Source organism: Pocillopora damicornis, chromosome 1, assembly GCF_964200805.1.
Source record: "Pocillopora damicornis chromosome 1, jaPocDami1.2, whole genome shotgun sequence".
Classification (NCBI taxonomy): domain Eukaryota; kingdom Metazoa; phylum Cnidaria; class Anthozoa; order Scleractinia; family Pocilloporidae; genus Pocillopora; species Pocillopora damicornis.
Genome location: NC_142670.1, coordinates 152,976 through 172,348, shown reverse-complemented (window position 1 = coordinate 172,348; position 19,373 = coordinate 152,976). Strand labels below are relative to the sequence as shown.

General features: G+C 36.9%; 2 protein-coding genes across 2 annotated transcripts; both read left to right on the top strand.

The window, feature by feature from the left end:
* Positions 1-724: 724 nt before the first annotated feature.
* Positions 725-7,436, top strand: LOC113669403 (uncharacterized). Its single transcript, XM_027185423.2, has 6 exons — positions 725-1,460; positions 3,031-4,010; positions 4,110-4,333; positions 4,987-5,150; positions 5,480-5,567; positions 6,179-7,436. The coding sequence occupies exons 1-6, from the start codon at positions 852-854 to the stop codon at positions 6,937-6,939; spliced, it is 2,826 nt and encodes a 941-aa protein (XP_027041224.2). The 5' UTR covers positions 725-851; the 3' UTR covers positions 6,940-7,436.
* Positions 7,437-8,154: 718 nt separating this feature from the next.
* On the top strand, positions 8,155-15,222 carry LOC113669406 (transcription elongation factor B polypeptide 3). Its single transcript, XM_027185426.2, has 13 exons — positions 8,155-8,420; positions 8,591-8,647; positions 9,166-9,417; positions 9,899-10,154; positions 10,580-10,675; positions 11,204-11,257; positions 11,517-11,571; positions 12,286-12,328; positions 12,662-12,763; positions 13,114-13,192; positions 13,606-13,791; positions 13,959-14,007; positions 14,389-15,222. Exons 1-13 carry the CDS (start codon positions 8,349-8,351, stop codon positions 14,420-14,422), a joined length of 1,335 nt encoding a protein of 444 aa, XP_027041227.2. The 5' UTR covers positions 8,155-8,348; the 3' UTR covers positions 14,423-15,222.
* Positions 15,223-19,373: the final 4,151 nt, after the last annotated feature.

The following is a 19,373-nucleotide window of genomic DNA, read 5'->3' as shown; positions in this document are numbered from 1 at the left end:
TCCCTCTTTCGAAAACCGACCGAACGACAATTTAAGGGCTAACGCTCGGAAAGTCAGCCTTTAAACTCTTTGCAGTGGCTAATTTACGTTTTCAACTCAGTTATTAACACTAAATTACCTAAACGATAATTTATTCTGTTGTTATGCCTAATTTTGACTAAGACGTTCAAAATTACGGATACGTCAGCAATGTTTCACTTCTTAGGTCAGCTAGAAAATGGTTTGCCTATCGGGGGAAAACAGCTCTAGTTTGCGGACAAAATGAACAGGCCATTTCCCCCTTTTTTCGCCAGAGAGGAAAATATTTGAAGATTGGAGGAATCTTTCTGGGATTGTTAGACTTTGTTTTCGAGAAGTATTCAGAGAAAATTTGTCATCCGGATACACCTCACAGAATTTTCCGGTTTTTGTTTTCTAGCTCTCTGACGTTATGTCAATTGTGTGATTTTGTTTTTACCATAAAAGTATCATTTAAGTGTTAAGATCGCCAGCTTGCATGGTAACTTTGACATTAAGTCCCGGATGACTTGCAGTAAGTGTCAGGAAAATTTCAGATCGACCTCACCTGCTCAGTGGTATTTTCTTCAGAATTTCCTGTTGATTATCACCTCAGGGGTTGTCAGCGAACTTTGTAAGGAGAGAGGTGTATAGGCTGATCTCTCAAAGTAGTTGGCTGACAACGCGCACAATATCCTTTTGTTTTACCAGCCAATCACGAAACATCCACACAGGATATTGTTCACGCAATGTTGTATGGCGGCTGGAGAGCCGATCACTCTCAGTTGTTCTTCATGTAAAAACAGTTACCCTGACCAATATATGGATAGTGATCTCTACAGAAGTTAACATAAATGCCTGAGAAAGAAGTTTTACTGCCATTGGAGTTATGGCGGGTTGTATTAAAGCACCTTTCAGTGCAAGATTTGTGTCGATGTTCGCAAGTTTGCCAAGAATGGAGAGAGCTTGTGAAAAGTTTAGATTCCACCCGTTGGAAAGAACTTTTCTTGGCGTCCAAGCGTTGGAAACATCCTAACTGGCCAAATTACACACAAAAAGAACCATCTTCATGGAAGGATACATATAAGACTCATTATATGGCTTCGAAACAATGGGTGAACAGGAGTGTAGAAGTTCGCTGTGCTCCTTGCTTATATTTGTTTAGAAGAAGGCTCGAAAGACGACGTGTTCTCCGAGTAGGACGTGGAAGAGAATTTCTGACCATCAAAAGCGCAATAGCAGCTGCAGCGCCTTTTGACTGTTTACTACTTAATGCTGGTGTGTACGACGAACAGCATGTACTGAGCGTAAAGTTTCCGATCGAGATTTGTGGTGAAGGACAACTGGGAGATGTTCATTTACAGATTCCTATTGAACAACAAGCTTCAACAACACGGATTCAAAATATTATTCTACAACCCGGTGTACAGAGATCACAAAACCCCCTTCCTGTTATTTTGAAGGTCAGTGAAATTTATTTAGATCTAAAGATAATTTCCGCGACATCAGATAATTCCAGCTTCGAATGTCTAGTTTGAGCGGCCAAACCTACTCGGAAATCGCAACTTTCTTCTTTGAACATATTTACTTATCACCGTATATATTTTAAATCTCCATTATAATAAGTTCAAGACCTCCCTATGTTGTGCAGCCAATGTATTACTTATCCCAAAAGCCTGTGTTCATGTTCCCTTGTACATTTCCAGCTACATTTTTCCTAATAGTTTGAAGGATAGACTTGCCAATCTTTATCTAATACATAAGTGAGAGCGTTAAAATAAAGACTTAAAGCAGACCATGAAATTTCTTTGTGTTCGTGTATATTATATTTCTTAACTTGATAGGCAGGCTACCAATTTGGAAAATACAAACAAAAACATGACACGTCTCAATTCTGACAATTTTTCATTTGGAGCAACAAGGGAATGGAAAATGTCTTTTTAGTGTGTTAGTTCCAATTCAGATATGTCTTTACCATGTGTCAAATCTTAATTTTTTGCAACGCTTTGTAAATTTTATCGATATTTTAAATTTTGCCATTAGGAATTTTGAGTGTTGCCATGCCAGTTGTTGAGTGTAAGAAAACTGAAAAGCTTGTTTTATTAACTGTCCTCCAGATCAAATATGCCACTGAAAAAAGAACATTGAAAATTTTAACCAATCGTTGTTATTGCCATTGGTTGTGATGTTTCAAATTTCAAAACATTTGTCACTGTGCAGATGAAATTTAGCAGAGATGTATGAAATTGAATGTTCACAAAATAATCCAACCCACTGCTTGTGATAATTTTGAAACAACATGATAGTGTTTTGCCAAAGGCTAAAATAATGATTATAATTCCATCAATCCTATCAGTGACAATAGTGTGCATTTACACGGCAGGAAATGTGTGGGGTACTACAATAAAACTGTGTTTGAAAGGGAAAACCTTGATTTTAAAAGGGTTGAAATTTTTTTCTATTATCAAGTTCTTCAACAGTAGAGAACATTTGATTGATTCTAGAGCTGATCAATCACCATTATAGGCCTTAAAGCCAACACAGCAACAAAAGGTGGGATTATTATTAAAATTTTCTTCTTTCAAAAAAATTATCAAAATTTCATATTTGGGATTCTTATCTTTAACGTTGTCTACTGATTTTAATTTTTTTTTTCTGTATTGAAAACAATAACCTTTTACACAGCTAAAGGTCCTGCTACCTTAGTGTTTGTATGTTACACCAATCAGACTGGGGCTGTTGTCAAAAGGCACTTGAACAGGGTGATTCTTATTCAAATGTTCAGTTTTGTCTTTGTCATTGTTTATGTGACCTTATATATTGAATAAACATGTCACCTTCTCTTTTACCTTGGGCTAGTGATATTTCAAGGAAAATGGTAATTTTCTGGGCAAAGGTCAAATTGATAGAAGTAATTTGATATCCATGGGTTAAGCTTCTTGCCATCAGGTTGGAAATGACTTTATCTTTTCCTTAAGTGGATTATAGCATTTGATCCACCAAAACAATTTTACTGTGTCTTCAAAATTTTAGGTTGGAACTGGACATGTTCAATTGGATAATTGTGTTTTGGAACATGGTCAGGTTCAAGTGTCATCACCTGGAAGCATTGTCATTCGTTACTGTACATTCAATAATGCTTTTGTTACACTGCGCTCTGTTGGCTACAGCAGAATTGAGAATTGCAAGTTTAGCACAGAGGAAACCTCTGCTGTCATTATTGAAGGACTGCCACCAATTTCAAGACCTAGGCCGATATCCAGACCTGTTGATGACTGGATGGTGTCCAATGGTATTGACTCTCTGGGCCTTGAAGACTTGTATGACCTGTCAGTTGTTGATGGGGAGGTGGGGGCACGTAGTGGTCTAAAAGCAATTCCTGACAAAGGTTTACAGCCACTAAATAGCAGATGTCCTCCAGTTGTTACAAAGAGGATTGACAGTCAGTCTAAAGGTTTCAATAGCAGCCAATTGACTGCTCTGACTGGTGACACCTGCCAATCCAGAAATCCCCAAAGTGTTGGCTGTGATTCCTGTCCAAGGCGATACTACTTGGATACACAATGCCGTGACATTGTTAGGTCCATACATGGTTGTATTATTAGAAATAACTGCTTTTGTGTTGGCAAGGGAGCAATACTTGTCAGACGCAGGGGACATGCCTGGATTGAAGGAAATGAAATTGGCCGTTTGTCACATGGTGTGAGATGTCTTACAGGTGCAAAAGTCATCATTTTGAACAACAGAATTCACAATTGTGGAACATCTGGGATATTTTTTAGGGAGAGATCCACTGGTTTAGTTGCTGGAAACCACATTTATGGAAATAAAGAAGCTGGAGCAGACATACGAAGTGGCTCAGATCCAATTTTACAACACAATCATATTCACAGTGGGAAACGATCTGGAGTGGTCATCTTAGATCGTGGCAAAGGTGTCATAAGGGACAATGACATTTATGACAATAAAGAGGCAGGAGTCTATATTCTTTATAGAGGAAATCCCATTGTCAAGTATGTCATCATCACAGTTTGTGTGCTTATAGCAAAATGCATTATCATGTTAACATGGTGGATCATGATAATCTGATGCCCTTTTGGATTACTTTGCAGGCACAACAGAATTTGGGCAGGCCGTGCAGCAGGTGTGGCAGTCACAGAAGAAGGAAGAGGTCACATCCTCTACAATGACATCTGTGGCATGGAGTGGGGAGGTGTTGATATTCGTAATGGTGGTAACCCTGTGGTCACAAACAACTGGATCAGGGATGGGCATGCTGATGGCATTGTCATTGGAGAGGGTGGTAAGGGAGTCATCATGGATAATGATATTCAAGGTAAGGTACTTTTGGTAAATGTCCTCGTAGTAAACATTAAATTTGTTTCTTGGTTGTGTTCTGTTCTTCAACTTGCGAAATCCCTTCCTCCCTCAAGCTTGAAAACTGTGCCCATTTGGGCCAAACATCTTGTGAAGCTTGGTAATTCTAGATATATGAAAAATTCACATATTTGCACTGCGGTGGAAAGATGAAATTAGAAGATCCTCGCAGCTAAGAACACTACTGAAACTAGTAGTTGTAAGTAGGACCTGAAAAAAATTTCAGGCCCGTACGGGCCTGAAATTTTTTTCAGGTCCTACTTACAACTACTAGTTTCAGTAGTGTTCTTAGCTGCGAGGATCTTCTAATTTCATCTTGGTAATTCTCTTGATATGATTCATGGGTTTACTTCTGTGTAAGATCCTGTGGATATTTTTTCATCAATATTTATTTCAGTCTGTTACAATGCAAGGCTCTCTTGATTAGACTTCTTTGATGAAAGTGACAAGTTCTTACCAGTATTTGAAGGATGAGCTAAATTTGTTTTTAATGTATGATACTTTTATTAGTAATGTTTAGGAGCAAATTGTGATTTGCATCCTCTGTATGAACTAAAAAATACCTGTCAAATTTTTCTCACCAATGGTAATGTATCTCTTTACAATGTACAGGCAACAGTGGTTGTGGGGTCTGGATCTTAACTGTGTCTAAACCACTCATCTATGGAAATCGTATTGTGGACTGCGGTGACAGTGGAGTGGCACTTGTCAGTAACAGTGATCTTCACCATGACAACCAACAACTCAGCTCACAATTTGCACAGTCAGAGCAAGAGGTGAGATGTAAATGGAAATTACCTAGTTGCTCAAACACAGGAGTTATATTTTTGGAAGGCAATTGTAACAAAATTGACATCATATCTTCTCAAATTAAGATATGCTGCAGGGCCATGGGGTAGGTTGTTATATGAATTTGTCAGTTGGTTCCCTGCCTGAAGAAAAAGAGAACCAATTCTCTCTTTTCAAATGAACTCATGACTATCCTTGAGGAACTGGTTAGTCAGAATTCTTTGTTGGTCAGTAAGTCAGTCAGTTTGAAGGCTGGTCCATCAGCTCACATGATATTTTTAGCCAAGACTTGCTGAAGGATAACATTGTTTTCCAGGAACAGCAAGTTCAGCCTCTGTTCTTTGATGAAGATTTGTCATCTACATCAAACTTTGAGGACCATGAGCAATCAATTGACATGAACGGTTAGTAAACTAAACAACTTCAGTGGAGATGAGTTTCATTTGATGCACTGATTAGGTGCCTTTCAAACTCACATTGCCAACTTGTGGCAATCTAAGGTGTGGCTGTCACCTCTGTATCATGGATTAATTTGTAATTAAAGAATTTTCCTCTCTCTTGCAAAAGGTTACCTTTTTGATAAGGCTTCAAAAAATAAATTTGCTTATAGGTCTTTTATGATGAAAGGATGACTGGTTTTAAGCTAATCCCAAATTTTAGTTTCATGATGTATTTGATGAAATTATGATTTCGTTACACAATACCGCTGACGTGTATTGGAGCACCTCCACGCGTGTCAAATGCTTGTAATGCGTGGGAATCACACGCGCTTCAGTGCATGTAGTCACGCGCGTGCAAAAGAAAAAGTACATAGCGCGTACGCAAATGCGTGGAATTTAATTCGTGTGTTCCCGATCATTAGAAGACAAGGAGGAACACAATGCCTGCACACCAGCACTCTTGCCAACTGTTGTAATAGTTTCTACATCACCGAGATGTAATGTCTTTTTTTAAAATGATCTTCTTATGATTTCTGGTCTTTGTTGATTGAACAATTTTTTTTTAATTTTACCAGGTCCTCGTCCAGATAAAAATTTCGCGTGCGTTGATAATAACACAATCTTCGACAATGCAGGACATGGGATCCATTTTTCCGGAAGTGAGGGTCTGCTCATCCGGGGTAATAACGTTTATAACAACGAAGGTTGCGGTATTAGCATCGCCAAGCCAGCGGAGATTACCATTCAAGATAACAGTGTTTGTAGGAACAACAGCTCAGGTGTCTGCATTGAAATTGGCTGTGCTGCCAATGTCAGCGGTAATGGTATCTATGGAAACCGAAAGCATGGTATTATTGTGTCTGGTAAAGGTCTAATTAAAGAAAATGACGTGTTTTGTAATGCAATGAGTGGTGTTGAACTCCGAGGACCAGGGGACCCTTACATTACTCGAAACCGCATCCAATCCACGGATAACTATGGGGTGAATATTCTGGAAAATGCGCGTGGGTACGTGGACAGCAATGATATCTATCAGTGCACTTCGCCAGGAATATATCAACACCCAGACAGCACAGTGCTGGTTATAAATAACCGTATTATTCCAGTTAATAATGGCCGTCAAGTCTGTGTTTTTAACCAAGATACCAATGAATGTAGTCATAACCCCGAGGGACTTGAACTGGATTCACCTCCTCGCCCCTTATTGCCTAATAAGGAGAACAAATTTCCCAGGCCTCCCGTGTCTCGTTTGTCAATGTCATCCTCTGGAAATGGTCATATAGTGGCTGGGATGGCCTCGTGTCACGGACGGAGCCGGTTTTGTGTCATTTCTTGATGAACATTTTCCCTCGGGGGAATAGAACGTACGTACGATTTTCCGCAACAAGCCATAGTATATTGTATAAAATCTAGTGTATTGTATATACTAGATTGTAGGTAGTATATTTTCTAGAAAAGATATCATAGTAGCTAATTTAGTTGTTGTTCCGTGAACGTATAGACTGGTTTACAGCCTAGTTAGGGAACCTCGATCATAATAGAAATTCCTCGTCGACTCATCGTACTTTCCTCTTACAAGACTTTCGGTGATCTTCGCCACCTCCTGCACATTCATTCACTGAGTGTATTATAACTGATAAATTGTTAAATTAACTTTAATAGACAGTTGTATCTACTTTTCTTATGTGTGAAGCTTTTCAATCAATTATGTTAACTTCGACAACGCAGTTTATACCCTGTGCTTCTCATAAGGCTTTACAAGTAAAAAAATAAATGATGGAGTAATAAATATTCTTGAGGAGTAAGAATAAATAAAATCTTGCTTGTAAACAACGTAAAGGTGGCATACGTTTCAAATTTTGCAAAGCTATGGGTGAACCTTTATTACTGTAACTTAATACGTTGATGAAGGACGAACTTTTTCCGTTGAGATTCCAGTTGAGATTCTGCTCTCCAGGTATAACCAACCTACATGTACAGCTCGGTGGATCCGAATCAGAATGTATTAACATGGCTTCCCGTGTGCACATTTAGAAAACAGAAAATAAAGGAAGAAAAATGATAAGTTAGAGGCTCGTGTTTCCACTAAGGATCGTTACAGTCATTGAAATTACCCAAGCTATCCAGTCCAGTTAAAAAAATTGTGTAAATTGCATGAAAGCTGTTTAAATGAAGGGGGGAATATTCTCTAATGAGCATCGATTTCTGCGAACAATTCCGCTCTCTGCGCCTGCGAGATGAAAATCTAGCAAAGCTTCTGTTACTAAATGATTATGTACGTCTGCCGAACAAAAAAATGCCGTACTCTTAGATTGTCATTCGCGCAAATCGCCAAGCTAGGGTAAATCAAATTCCAAAATTACCCCATTCAGACTCACCTGATTCGCTCGTAATTAACCGCTTACATGCGAATTTAATTAGCATCAAATTAGCGCATACCAGCGGTCAAAGTAGGGCCTATATTCCTATTTACCTCTCTGTGGTGAACGGGAGACCCTTAGCACGAAATTGGATAGATTCTCAGTCTCAGGGTCCATCATTTTTTTTCGCCAGAAGGAACTTGGGGACCAAAACACCGGAAATAAGATCGTCATGCAGACGAGGCTTGAAATTTACACGGCGCCGCAGAGGGGAACTTTTCAGCGAAAATAATGAAGTAATTCCCTGAGGATGGAAGCTCGTTTCTGGCCGTTTAATCGTTGTTTCTCGATGTTTTAGGCTTTAAGAAATCTGGATGAGATCGTTATGCCATCTCTTGAGAACTATATTCAGAAGATTCATAAAAAGCTGAACAATGAAGGACTCGAAGAACGAAAGGTAAACTTGTCTTTGTGTATATTGTTACCTGCATGCTGTGGATTTAGCAGAATTGTATTAATTCCTGTCCCTAAATATGCTTCTTATTTTTCTTGTAAGATAAGTGATTTAGCTAAAACTTATACTACATTGAATTGCCTGCCTTGATTAATTTTCGCTTCAATTTGTAGATAAAAAAATATCTTGAAGAACTTGATCGGCTAAAAATCACTCTGGATGTTTTGAAGGTAAGTTTCTTCGTAATTTGCATTTTATTTAATTTCCATTATCTCTAAAGATTTAAGCGATCATGTGGAGCCTGAGAAACTTTTCCACGTGTGAACTATTTGAAGAGTAGAAATATCGAATCATATGCTACCTTTTGTTTGTTTTTTCTTAGAGAAAGGAAGTTTTTAAATTGAATTATCATTTGATTACAGAATGATATGTGAATCTGATCTGTCTCCCTCGTGAAGACAAGATCACGTTTTTTTGTCACGCGTGTAAGCTACTTTTGATCTGTTTTCAATCCATCTGTGAATCTTTTGGAATCAGTGTGATTTTTTCAATCTTTTGTTTCCAACACTTTAAAGTTATTTCATGTGGTCAGAGTAGGAGAATTTACAATATTATCGACCGAGGGACATGTCTCCAATATGACGTAAAAATAATGATTACGTTAAAAGAATGTTGTGTATCAGTTTCTTAGCAATGATATTTGATGATGACTTGTTCAAAAATATTTCCATGTCTTTTCTCTCAAAAGTCAACTGGGATTGGAAGGGCTGTGAATCGTCTCCGAAAACGAGGTAGTGACATTGGTGACATTGCTTCCAGTCTTGTGACAAAATGGAAAGATCTTTTGAAACAAGATAAGGACACAAAAATTTCACCACCTGATGTTGATGAAAAAGATCTACTTGCCTCTTGTGGTCCCACAGCAACTGAATCAAAGGTGGATCTTCTCAACAACAAACATCACAAGTCCAATCACAGAAATGGAGAAGTTAACCCAAAGGTACCATCTGAATTATAGTTCTGTGCTCAGTTGACTAAAGGGCAAATAACCCTATCCAACAGATAAATCACAATCCAGTGGACAAGTGTTAAAAATACATGCTGCACTATCCACTGGATAGAGAATTATGCAGTGGATAGCAAAATCCCTGCTTCAAACAATGGGGGCTTGGTGTAAAAGTGTGATTGATCTTAAGCACCAAAAAGTTGCAAGGACTCCTTGAATTCTATAAAATGAACTGTAAGTAATTAAGGCATTAAACAAAGGATGCATGATCTTAAACAGTTACTGAAAAAAATTTCATTAAGGTTGTCAGCAGCCTGGCCTGGTCTTTGCTATATGAAGCAATCAGGAGTATGTCCTCCCTCCTGTATGGGATGTTAGTACATCTTCTTTCCTTGTTGTGAAGTCTGACTTGTCTCCCAAACATTTTTTACAATAACATGTTTAAAATTCTGTGTAAATTTGACTTAACTTTCAGACACGGCCAACACCACAACTCTGTGATGTATCATTTGGATGTGAACCTGTTAATGTGAAACCAAGGAAAAAACCTTCATCATCAGCTGGTACAGCAACAAAATTGTCATCACATGATGTGAGAACAGATGGACTGGAGCTTCCACCTCTGCCATCATCATTTTCAGTCAACAACTCACTGTTGCCAGATATCCAGCCAACTTATAAACCAACAAGACTACCTGAATTCTCAGATGGTTCACCTAAAAAGCATAGGGGTATTGAATAAAAGCTGTTATCTTTTTTTCCTGAAATCTCTCATGCTCCTCGTTTTCTTCTTCTCATTTATTGTTGTCATGACTACATTGTGCCTTAAATTTTGCGTTATCATTCATGTGTAAAGAATAGATCTTCAAACAAGTTGTACTTATCTCATATGTGTAGCCATGACTAATGCCAATCATTTGTTTTACTTGAGCATCTGTTGTAGCTTAAAATGAATCTCAGGTCAACATGATTTTTGCCTGGTGTGATTTCTCTTCCCCTCTTTTCTTAGTAGTCAGAATCGTGGCCACTAAAACTTGGTCCAATCAGTTTGAATTATGTTAATCTAACATAATGTTAACCTGCATAATAGTGAGATTTCTGGAATGAGATATGGATGGTAAATAATTTGTGAATTCACTTGTATTTTTCATCCAAGGGAGAGTAACTGGTGAGGTTGATGAGTTTGCACTCATGTCCAGAAAATCACGCACTCAAGTATTCTCTGGACGAAAAGTGGCAACTACTGTTACAAGTTAGTACACCTTGATTTTTATTTTTGTTGGTGATGATCATTTTAGTTCCCCTTTCCATGCCAGAAGACCCCTTTATCTCGCTAATTGCCATTTACTTTCATAGACACTGGCAATGATTGAAATTGCTTTTTAAATTAAAATTGCCATGAATTATAATTTTTATGATAACTTGTCTTTATACACCCTTTGATCCCTAAGAGTGACTAGAAACTAATATCTCCTTACAATATCATCCCTGAAGCACACATGAGGGTCATGAGAGTAAAGGAAATGATCATCAACTAAAAGAAGCTCTTGATTGTTTAACAAATTCTCCTTGTTAGCACCTTGGGAAATGTATAGAAAACAGTATGGAGAATATGCATATTGATGTTAGGGTGTAAAGGGTTAATTACAACTTAAACAGTACATAGCATGTGAAGTAACTACTGTAAGCAATATTCTACTTTGAGCAGATTTTTAATTCTGAGCAAATTAGGCTTCTTACAATGATTTGAATGCTAGTGAGTTTTTGTTTCATCTCACAGATGTGTCATCTCTGTTTGAGTTGTCAATAAAGAGCTTGATTGAGAACATTGATGGTATGTATTCTCATTCCTGATTTATTTGCGCCATATATCAATTACAAATGATAACAAATTTTTACAAGGCTTTCATCGTTTATTTGCACAAAAACAGATTTGTTCTTTCTTTGATCTCTGTCGTACTCCATCCCAAAGAAGGGATAGATTGTGGCCACCAGAATATAACTATATTTTTCTGTATACCTATCTGTATCTTTCATGGCAGCTGCAGAAGTGAAATGTTATCATCATTTGTGTTTTTCCATATTTACTCCAGCTCTCAGTGAAACTGGTGGAGTTCCTTATAATATTCTTCACCCTGTTCTTGAAAGGTAAGGTTTTTTTTATTCAATCTAGCAATCTAATACAATGCACATATCAAGTATTTTTAAGTCTTCAACATATTTATCAGAAGAACTGCATAGTTATGAATAATGGTTAGACAGTTTGTACATAGGTCACCAAAGTATGCATGTGGCCTGTGTAGTTATCAAGTACGATTATCAATTATTTTAACATTGATAAAGGATTATTGAACTATAATGTCTCAATTTGAAACATTTTTTTTTTATAATTCTTGATGTTTACTTTTAAATTTTATGAGATAACCAAGGGCTAAATGTGGTGATATTATTGATCATGTGATTTGATTGTATTGATGCCAAGGACAAAATGAGCTTAAGTCATTTTCACTGTTAAAGGAGCAGTCAAATTTCATTTGTGTGGTATATGCTTAGTTTTTGAAAACTGGTCGATGAAGTTTGCCATGATATAATTAGCTTGAGTAGAAAAAATCAGTTTGATTAGTCAGCTTCAATCTGTCAATAAAGTAGTTTTGTTTTGTTTGGTTTGTTGGTTAAACACTCAAATGACAAAATCTCCTCACTTGGCTCTGATAACATCACCTGCTGTGGTTGTCAAAATGTCTGTCACTGTTATTGAAAACAGTCCTTCGCAGGCCTATTCTCACCATGATGATCACACTGTACAATGAACTGACTGTCCTGGGTGCCAATCATTTACTGTTTTGTGGTGTATTTTTTAAGGTGTTCTCCACAGCAACTCTTGCATTTGGAAGAATGCAACCCAGTAAGTGGAAATATTTTGTAGTTTGTTGTGTCAGCTGGGTAATAAATATTAATGAGACATCTTGAATAAGGTTGTTCATTACAAATTTCCCTTAATAGCTAAAAGTAGACAAGAGTTACTCCTAATTAGCTGAATCTGCAGCTCATTTAATTTAGTTGATTATTTTTGTCCTGCTTGATTAATAATTTTCCTCTTGCTTCGAATATATTTGTATGCTGTATGTGAGTCAACCAGGTTCAAGTGAACATCTTGGAAGAGGGAAATGAAGGTAACTTACACCACAGCAGTGAGACTTATACCTGGCATTTGAGAGTCAATTTTTTTTTTCTGCAGTACTTCATTGATGATACTGACCCACTTTGGGAGAGGCACTGCTGCAGAGAATTCAAAGGAACAAAACCAAAATCAGGGCAGAGCTGGAGAGAACTGTACATGGTGAGTATTGTGCTGTTACATTATAGTAGCTACAAACCAAACAGTTACAGTGTCTCATTTCTACACTGGTTTCATCTCCATGCTGACACCAGCCTATGAGTTAGCCATCATTAATGCTACCACCTGAACAGTCACACCATGCCTTGGCAGTAATATCAAACCCCTTTAAAAAATATCTCTCATGCCCTTGCCCCTTCTATTCCTGCATCAGTGCATGCCTTCAAACAGACAATTAATGGTAATACTGTTTTCCTGACTCTCCTCTGACTGCTGAATCCTAGTCAGACTGTGTGCACATAATAGAACAGTGTCAACTGAAGGTCTATGTCAAATTTTGTCTCTCCTACAAGCAAAATGAAAGTGAAAGAGAAGTGAGGCTAAAAAAAATACATGCAAAAATAAGTGCCAATCAAGCAGCAAAAACACCTGGTAGGTGGAAATGTTAGCTGTATAGTAACATAAGGACTTAACAGAGAAAGATGTAAAACTTTGTTTATGATTATGACAAAGATCAAAGTTAAAGTGCTGGTTACATAATGAATCACCTAAATCTGTAAATTGATTTGGGGATCTGATGTCTGGTACAATTTGTTGATTTCTTGTCCTGTTGAGAAGTTGTTTTGGTTGTCTTATAGTTTATGTTAGCCACGAGTTTTACAAAGACATTAGAGTAGAAACCTCAGGGGTTGCAGCTGTGTGACTACAATGCTTTATATACTATTTACTACTTACTTTATACAGTAAGTAACAAGGACCAATTTCCTTTCCTTTGGCTTTTAAAGGGTGAAGTTTGCCATACTAATCTCTCAGGTTTGCACCAAAAAATTTATCCTTCTTTGCAGAACGGCAGATCAAACTTGCCTATGTTGAATCAGAAGCCAAACCTCCTCGGGAGGTGCTAAGAAAGCAGGCTAGATTTGGGACTGGCTCCAGAAATCATGCTGGCAAACATATGGCCCCTCCCATAGCAAGGGCTCCACAGGGACACCAAAGGAACCACAGTGCTTCACCAACCAAAAAGCATGCATGTATGTATCTGTAATGACAGAATCATATTAACTGAATTCCACTAAATATTTGAAATAAAATCATTATTAATCAACAAATTAAATTACATGATTTTAGTCACACAATTTTGGCGGTTATTACATGTACATGTATGTTAAATAATTTTATTGTGAATGTTCACTTTTAGTACCAGCACCGATGATGAAAAAGACAATGAAACTCTTCAAAAACCAGAGGTTAGTCAATTTGTGGAGACATCATGCTTCTGATTTAGACCTACAGGTGTAAAAAAAAAAAGCCTAAGAGACCATCTTGTGATCTTGTGAGACAATCTATGTTATACCATGACCACAACAATGATTATTTCATTGTAGACCTCGAAGTGCTAGTATTCCTATGACACTCGTCCTCATGAATTTTCCATAAGGATCTGACCACAAATTGTGTACCCTGGGAGGGGTGGATAGAGACAGGATATTGTGTATTTTTGGGGTATTGGGGGAGTGTTGCAGTGCCCAACCTTTTTCAGATTTGACATTCAAGAATTAGATTGTAATGAGCTTGTCTTAGATTTCAGAGCTTGTATTATTTATTTAAATTCTTAATTTTCCTTTTAGGAGCAGAGCGGCAACCAGCATTAAGCGGAGGTAGCATTTCTGTTACAGTAACAATGATTTCATTTTGATTAGACTGTTTGACTTGTAATCCTCAAACAGTAATAAGGACATGAGATATTTTCTGTGAAATTTGGTTCTTTTTCTCACTGACCTGCAGTTTAAACAGAAGTAAGTTCCAGAGGTCATACAATTTCAGTCGCGGCCATTAAGAATTTGATATAATTATTTACCACTAAATGGATATTGAAATTCAAAAGAGTAACTTTACAAGTTCAAAACTACCTTTATATGTGCTGAAAGTCTGACTTTGAACTCTGCCTCTGTAAGGTGGGCCTACATAAAGGATTCAGCTTAAGTACTTACTGGAAAATCACTATTTGAGTGTGAATGCCACTTTGTGTAGCTTTTTCTTGTTCAAGTAGATCCTAAAGAAATGCATTGTGTTACTTGTGCTAAGAAATATTCAAAGTGGCAAGCATTATACTTGGATTTTTAGAACATTTGAGGAAATTTTTGAATGGTTGGCTCAGGTCAGTTGGAATCTAAACATAAAATCAGTGGATTAGTTCCATAAATACTTTTTAAGAGGTGAGATGAAAATGACTTGGATTCTGGAGCATAAATCCTTCAATAAGGGCAAGGGTATAGACTTAGAAGTAATAAACATGTAACGTCTCCCTATACTATCCATCCATTATCCTTCAAACTGGTAATGAGAATACTCAAACAAACCAGATAAAAATTGTTTTCTAGATCTAACACCAAATTTTTATAACTAATTTACAAGAAATGTGTAGCAGCTAGTGGGGTAAATTAACAATCAGATCTCTGGAGTTAAATGGTTAAGGTAATTATCATGACATTGAGTATAATTCAGGTATAGGTTAGGCATGTATTGACTGGAGGCAAGTTTAAAATTGTTTTATATTAGTAAACTATTTATTTTTTGCAATTTTGTGTGCAGGGTATGCAATAGTATTTGCCATTTCCTCTATGTTGCTTGTAAAAACTCAGGCAAAGGAAGGGGGAAATTATTGGAAAGAAGGTATTGAGTGACATCAAATACTGAATTCTATCATCAAAGTAGGTGTGAAATAATTTAGTAGGTCCAAATTTTTAATTTATAGGAAGAGAATTGTAAATTCTTGATATAAATTTAAAAAAGGGCAATAGTTTGGTAACAACTCTTAAAGAAGTTGTCAGACAATTCAATTGTGAATTGCATGTCATTAGACTTAGGTGTGATGCAGAATAGTTTACCATGGAATTTGATATGAATCAGCAGATTTAAGAAGATAGGCATTGCTCAAGGCATGTAGGTACTGTAGCCTTTTTATGAAATTGTGTAGAATTCCTCTGAATGACCAGATCCATCGTAAAGAATTTAATATTAAAATCACAAAAAAAAAAACATAGCCTATTGTATTTTGTTAGTTACTCATGTTGTATTTAAGCCTAGTTTCCCAATATGACAAGAGTGTGATTTCACCCTCCATCATTGCCCATTTGTGAAACATTCAAGACATCCACCAAACAGAGAAACTTCCAACTTCCTGTATCAATTGTGTGTAAGTTTCGAAGTCATACCTATTCTGTGGGCCGAGAAAATCCCCCAAACATATCTAAGCAATTCAAAGGATTTGAGGAGTAATTTTTAAAGCGTGATTAGCTGTGCATTGTGGGTAAGTTTCAAAGCTACACCTCTTCTGTAGGCCAAGAAATTCCTCTCTGAATATTAAAACAATGGAATTTTGTTAATGAGGTACAAAACTCAGATTAGGTGGTGGACCTGAAAAGAAGTCAAAAGCTCATGAACAAAACTCTCTTTTTCAATAATCACCAGTTTATGTCTTCCAAATAAAAAGAACAAAATGTGATTTTTCACGTGTTAAGAAGCACGTAATTAACTCTGCTTTGTGTATAAGTTTCAAAGCCACACCTCCTCTGTAGGCCGAGAAAATCCCCTCTCAATATTGAGACAATAGACTTTTGTTAATGAGCTTGAAAAATTGGTTTAAGTCCTGGACCCGAAAAGATGCCAGAAGCTCATTAACAAAATTCTTTTGTTTCAATATTCATAGACTGATATCTCCACATTAAATAGGAATTAAGAAGTGATTACTAACGTGTTGGAAAGCACGTTATTGGTTGTGTATTGTGTGCAAAATTCCAAGCTACACCTATTCCAGGGGGCCAAAAAAATCACCTCTGAATGTTGAAACAATAGATTTTTTCTTATGAGGTTGAAAAATTGGTTTAGGTCGTTGACCTGATAAGATGCCAAAAGCTCATAAGCGAAATTATTTTGTTTAAATATTTATGCGCTTACAACCCAGCAATAAAAAGAAATAAAAGATCAATTAATAACGTGTTAGAAAGATCGTGTTTAGCTGTGAATTGTGTGTACATTTGAGAGCAACTCCTCCTCCGTGCGCCGAAAAAAAATCCTCTCTGAATATTGAAACAATACAATTTTGTTAATGAGCTAGAAATATAGGTTTGAGTCGTGGACCTGACAAGATGCAAGAAGCTCAATAACAACATTCTTTTGTTTCAATATTCACCCGCTTATATCTCCTCAATAAAAAAGGTATGAAAGAATAATTATTAACGTGTGAGAAAGAGCGTGATAAGCTGTAAGTTGTGTGTACGTTTAAAAGTCACACCTCCTCCGTGCGCCGAGAAAATCCTCTTTGAATATTAAAACGAAAGAGTTTTGTTAATGAGCTTGAAAAATCGGTTTGAGCCGTGGACCCGACAAGAGGCCAGAAACTCATTAACAAAATTCTTTTGTTTCAATATTCATACACTGATATTTCAGCAACCGTAGGGATTAGAGGAACAGTTATCTATGTGTTAGAAAGCACGTGATTGGTTGTGTATTGTGTGCTAAATTCAAAGCCACACCTATTCCGGGGACTAAGAAAATCCCCTCTGAATATTGAAACAATAGAATTTTGTTAATGAGCTGGAAAAAACGGTTTAGGTCGTGGATCTGATAAAATTGTTAGAAGCTCATTAACAAAATTCTCTTGTTTCAATATTCATACACTGATATCTCAGCAACTGCAGGGATGAAGGAATAATGATTGATGTGTTAGAAAGCACGTGACTGGTTGTGTATTGTGTGCTAAATTCAAAGCCACACCTATTCCGCGGGAGAGAAAATCCCCTCTGAATATTGAAACAATAGAATTTTGTTAATGAGCTAGAAATATCGGTTTGAGTCGTGGACCCGATATGATACAAGAAGCTCATTGACAAAATTCTTTTGTTTCAATATTCACCTACTTATATCTCCGCGATAAAATTCAACGAAACAATTGATTTTCATGTATTAGGAAGCACTAGATTAGCTGTACTTTGTGTGTAAGTTGCAAAGCCACACCTCTTCTGTAGGCCGAGAAAATCCCCTCTGAATATTAAGACAATAGACTTTTGTTAATGAGCTTGAAAAATTGCTTTAGGTCGTGGACCTGATAACATGCCAGAGGCTCATTAACAAAATTCTTTCGTTTCAATATTCATACGCTGATATATCAGCAACCATAGGGATTAAAGAAACGATTATTTATTTGTTAGAAAGCACGTGATTGGTTGTGCATTGTGTGAAAATTTCAAAGCCCCACCTTTTCCAGGGGCCAAGAAAATTTCCTTTGAATATTAAAACAATAGAATTTTACTGATGAGCTAGAAAATCAGTTTAGGTCCTCCGTGCGCCGAGAAAATCCTCTCTGAATATTGAAACAGTAAAAGTTTGTTAATGAGCTAGAAGTATCGGTTTGAGTCATGGACCTGACAAGATGCAAGAGGCTCATTAACAAAATTATTTTGTTTCAATATTCGCCCCCTTATATCTTCCCAATAAAAAGGAACGAAACAATGATGTTTTTTCATGTGTTAGGAAGCAAGTGATTAGCTGTGCTTTGTATGTAAGTCTCAAAGCCTCACCTCTTTTGTGGGCCGAGAAAATCCCCTCTGAATATTAAGAGAATAAACTTTAGTTAATGAACTTGAAAAATTGGTTTATGTCCTGGACCTGATAAGATGCCAAAATCTCATTAACAAAATTCGTTTATTTCAGTATTCATACACTGATATCTCAGCAACCTTAGGGATTAAAGGAACGATTTTTTATGTGTTGGAAAGTACGTGATTGGTTGTGTATTGTGTACTAAATTTATAGCCATACCTTTCCCGGGGGCCAAGAGAATCCCCTCTAAATATTGAGACAATAAAGTTCTGTCAGGATATTCGGTTTATGTCGTGGACCTGATAAGATGCCAAAAGCTCATTAACGAAATTCTTTCGTTAAAATATTTATACGCTTATAACTCCGCAATAAAAGGAATGAAACAATAATTATAAACGTGTTAGAAAGAGCGTGATTAGCTGTGAACTGTGTGTACGTTTTAAAGCCACATCTCCTCCTCCTCCTCCTCCGCTAAGAAAATCCTCTTTAAATATTAAAACAAAAGAGTTTTGTTAAGGAGCTTGAAAAATCGGTTTGAGTCGTGGACCCGACAAGATGCTAGAAGTTCATTAACAAAATTCTTTTGTTTCGATATTCATACACTGATTCCTCAGCAACTTCAGGGATTTAAGAATAATTATTAATGTGTTAGAAAGCACGTGATTGGTTGTGTATTGTGTGCAAAATTTAAAGCCACACCTATTTCTTGGGTCAAGGAGAATTTAGACAACAGATTTTTATAAATGAGGTTGAAAAATTGGTTAAGGTCCTGGACTTGATAAGATGCCAGAAGTTCATTAACAAAATTCTTTTGTTTCAATATTCACACACTGTTATCTTAGCAACTGCAAGGATTTAGGAATAGTTATTTGTGTTAGAAAGCACGTGATTGGTTGTGCATTGTGTGCAAAATTAAAGCCATACCTGTTCCGGGGGCCGAGAAAATCCCCTCTAAACATTGAAACAATAGAATTTTGTTAATGAGCTGGAAGAATCGGTTTAGGTCGTGGAC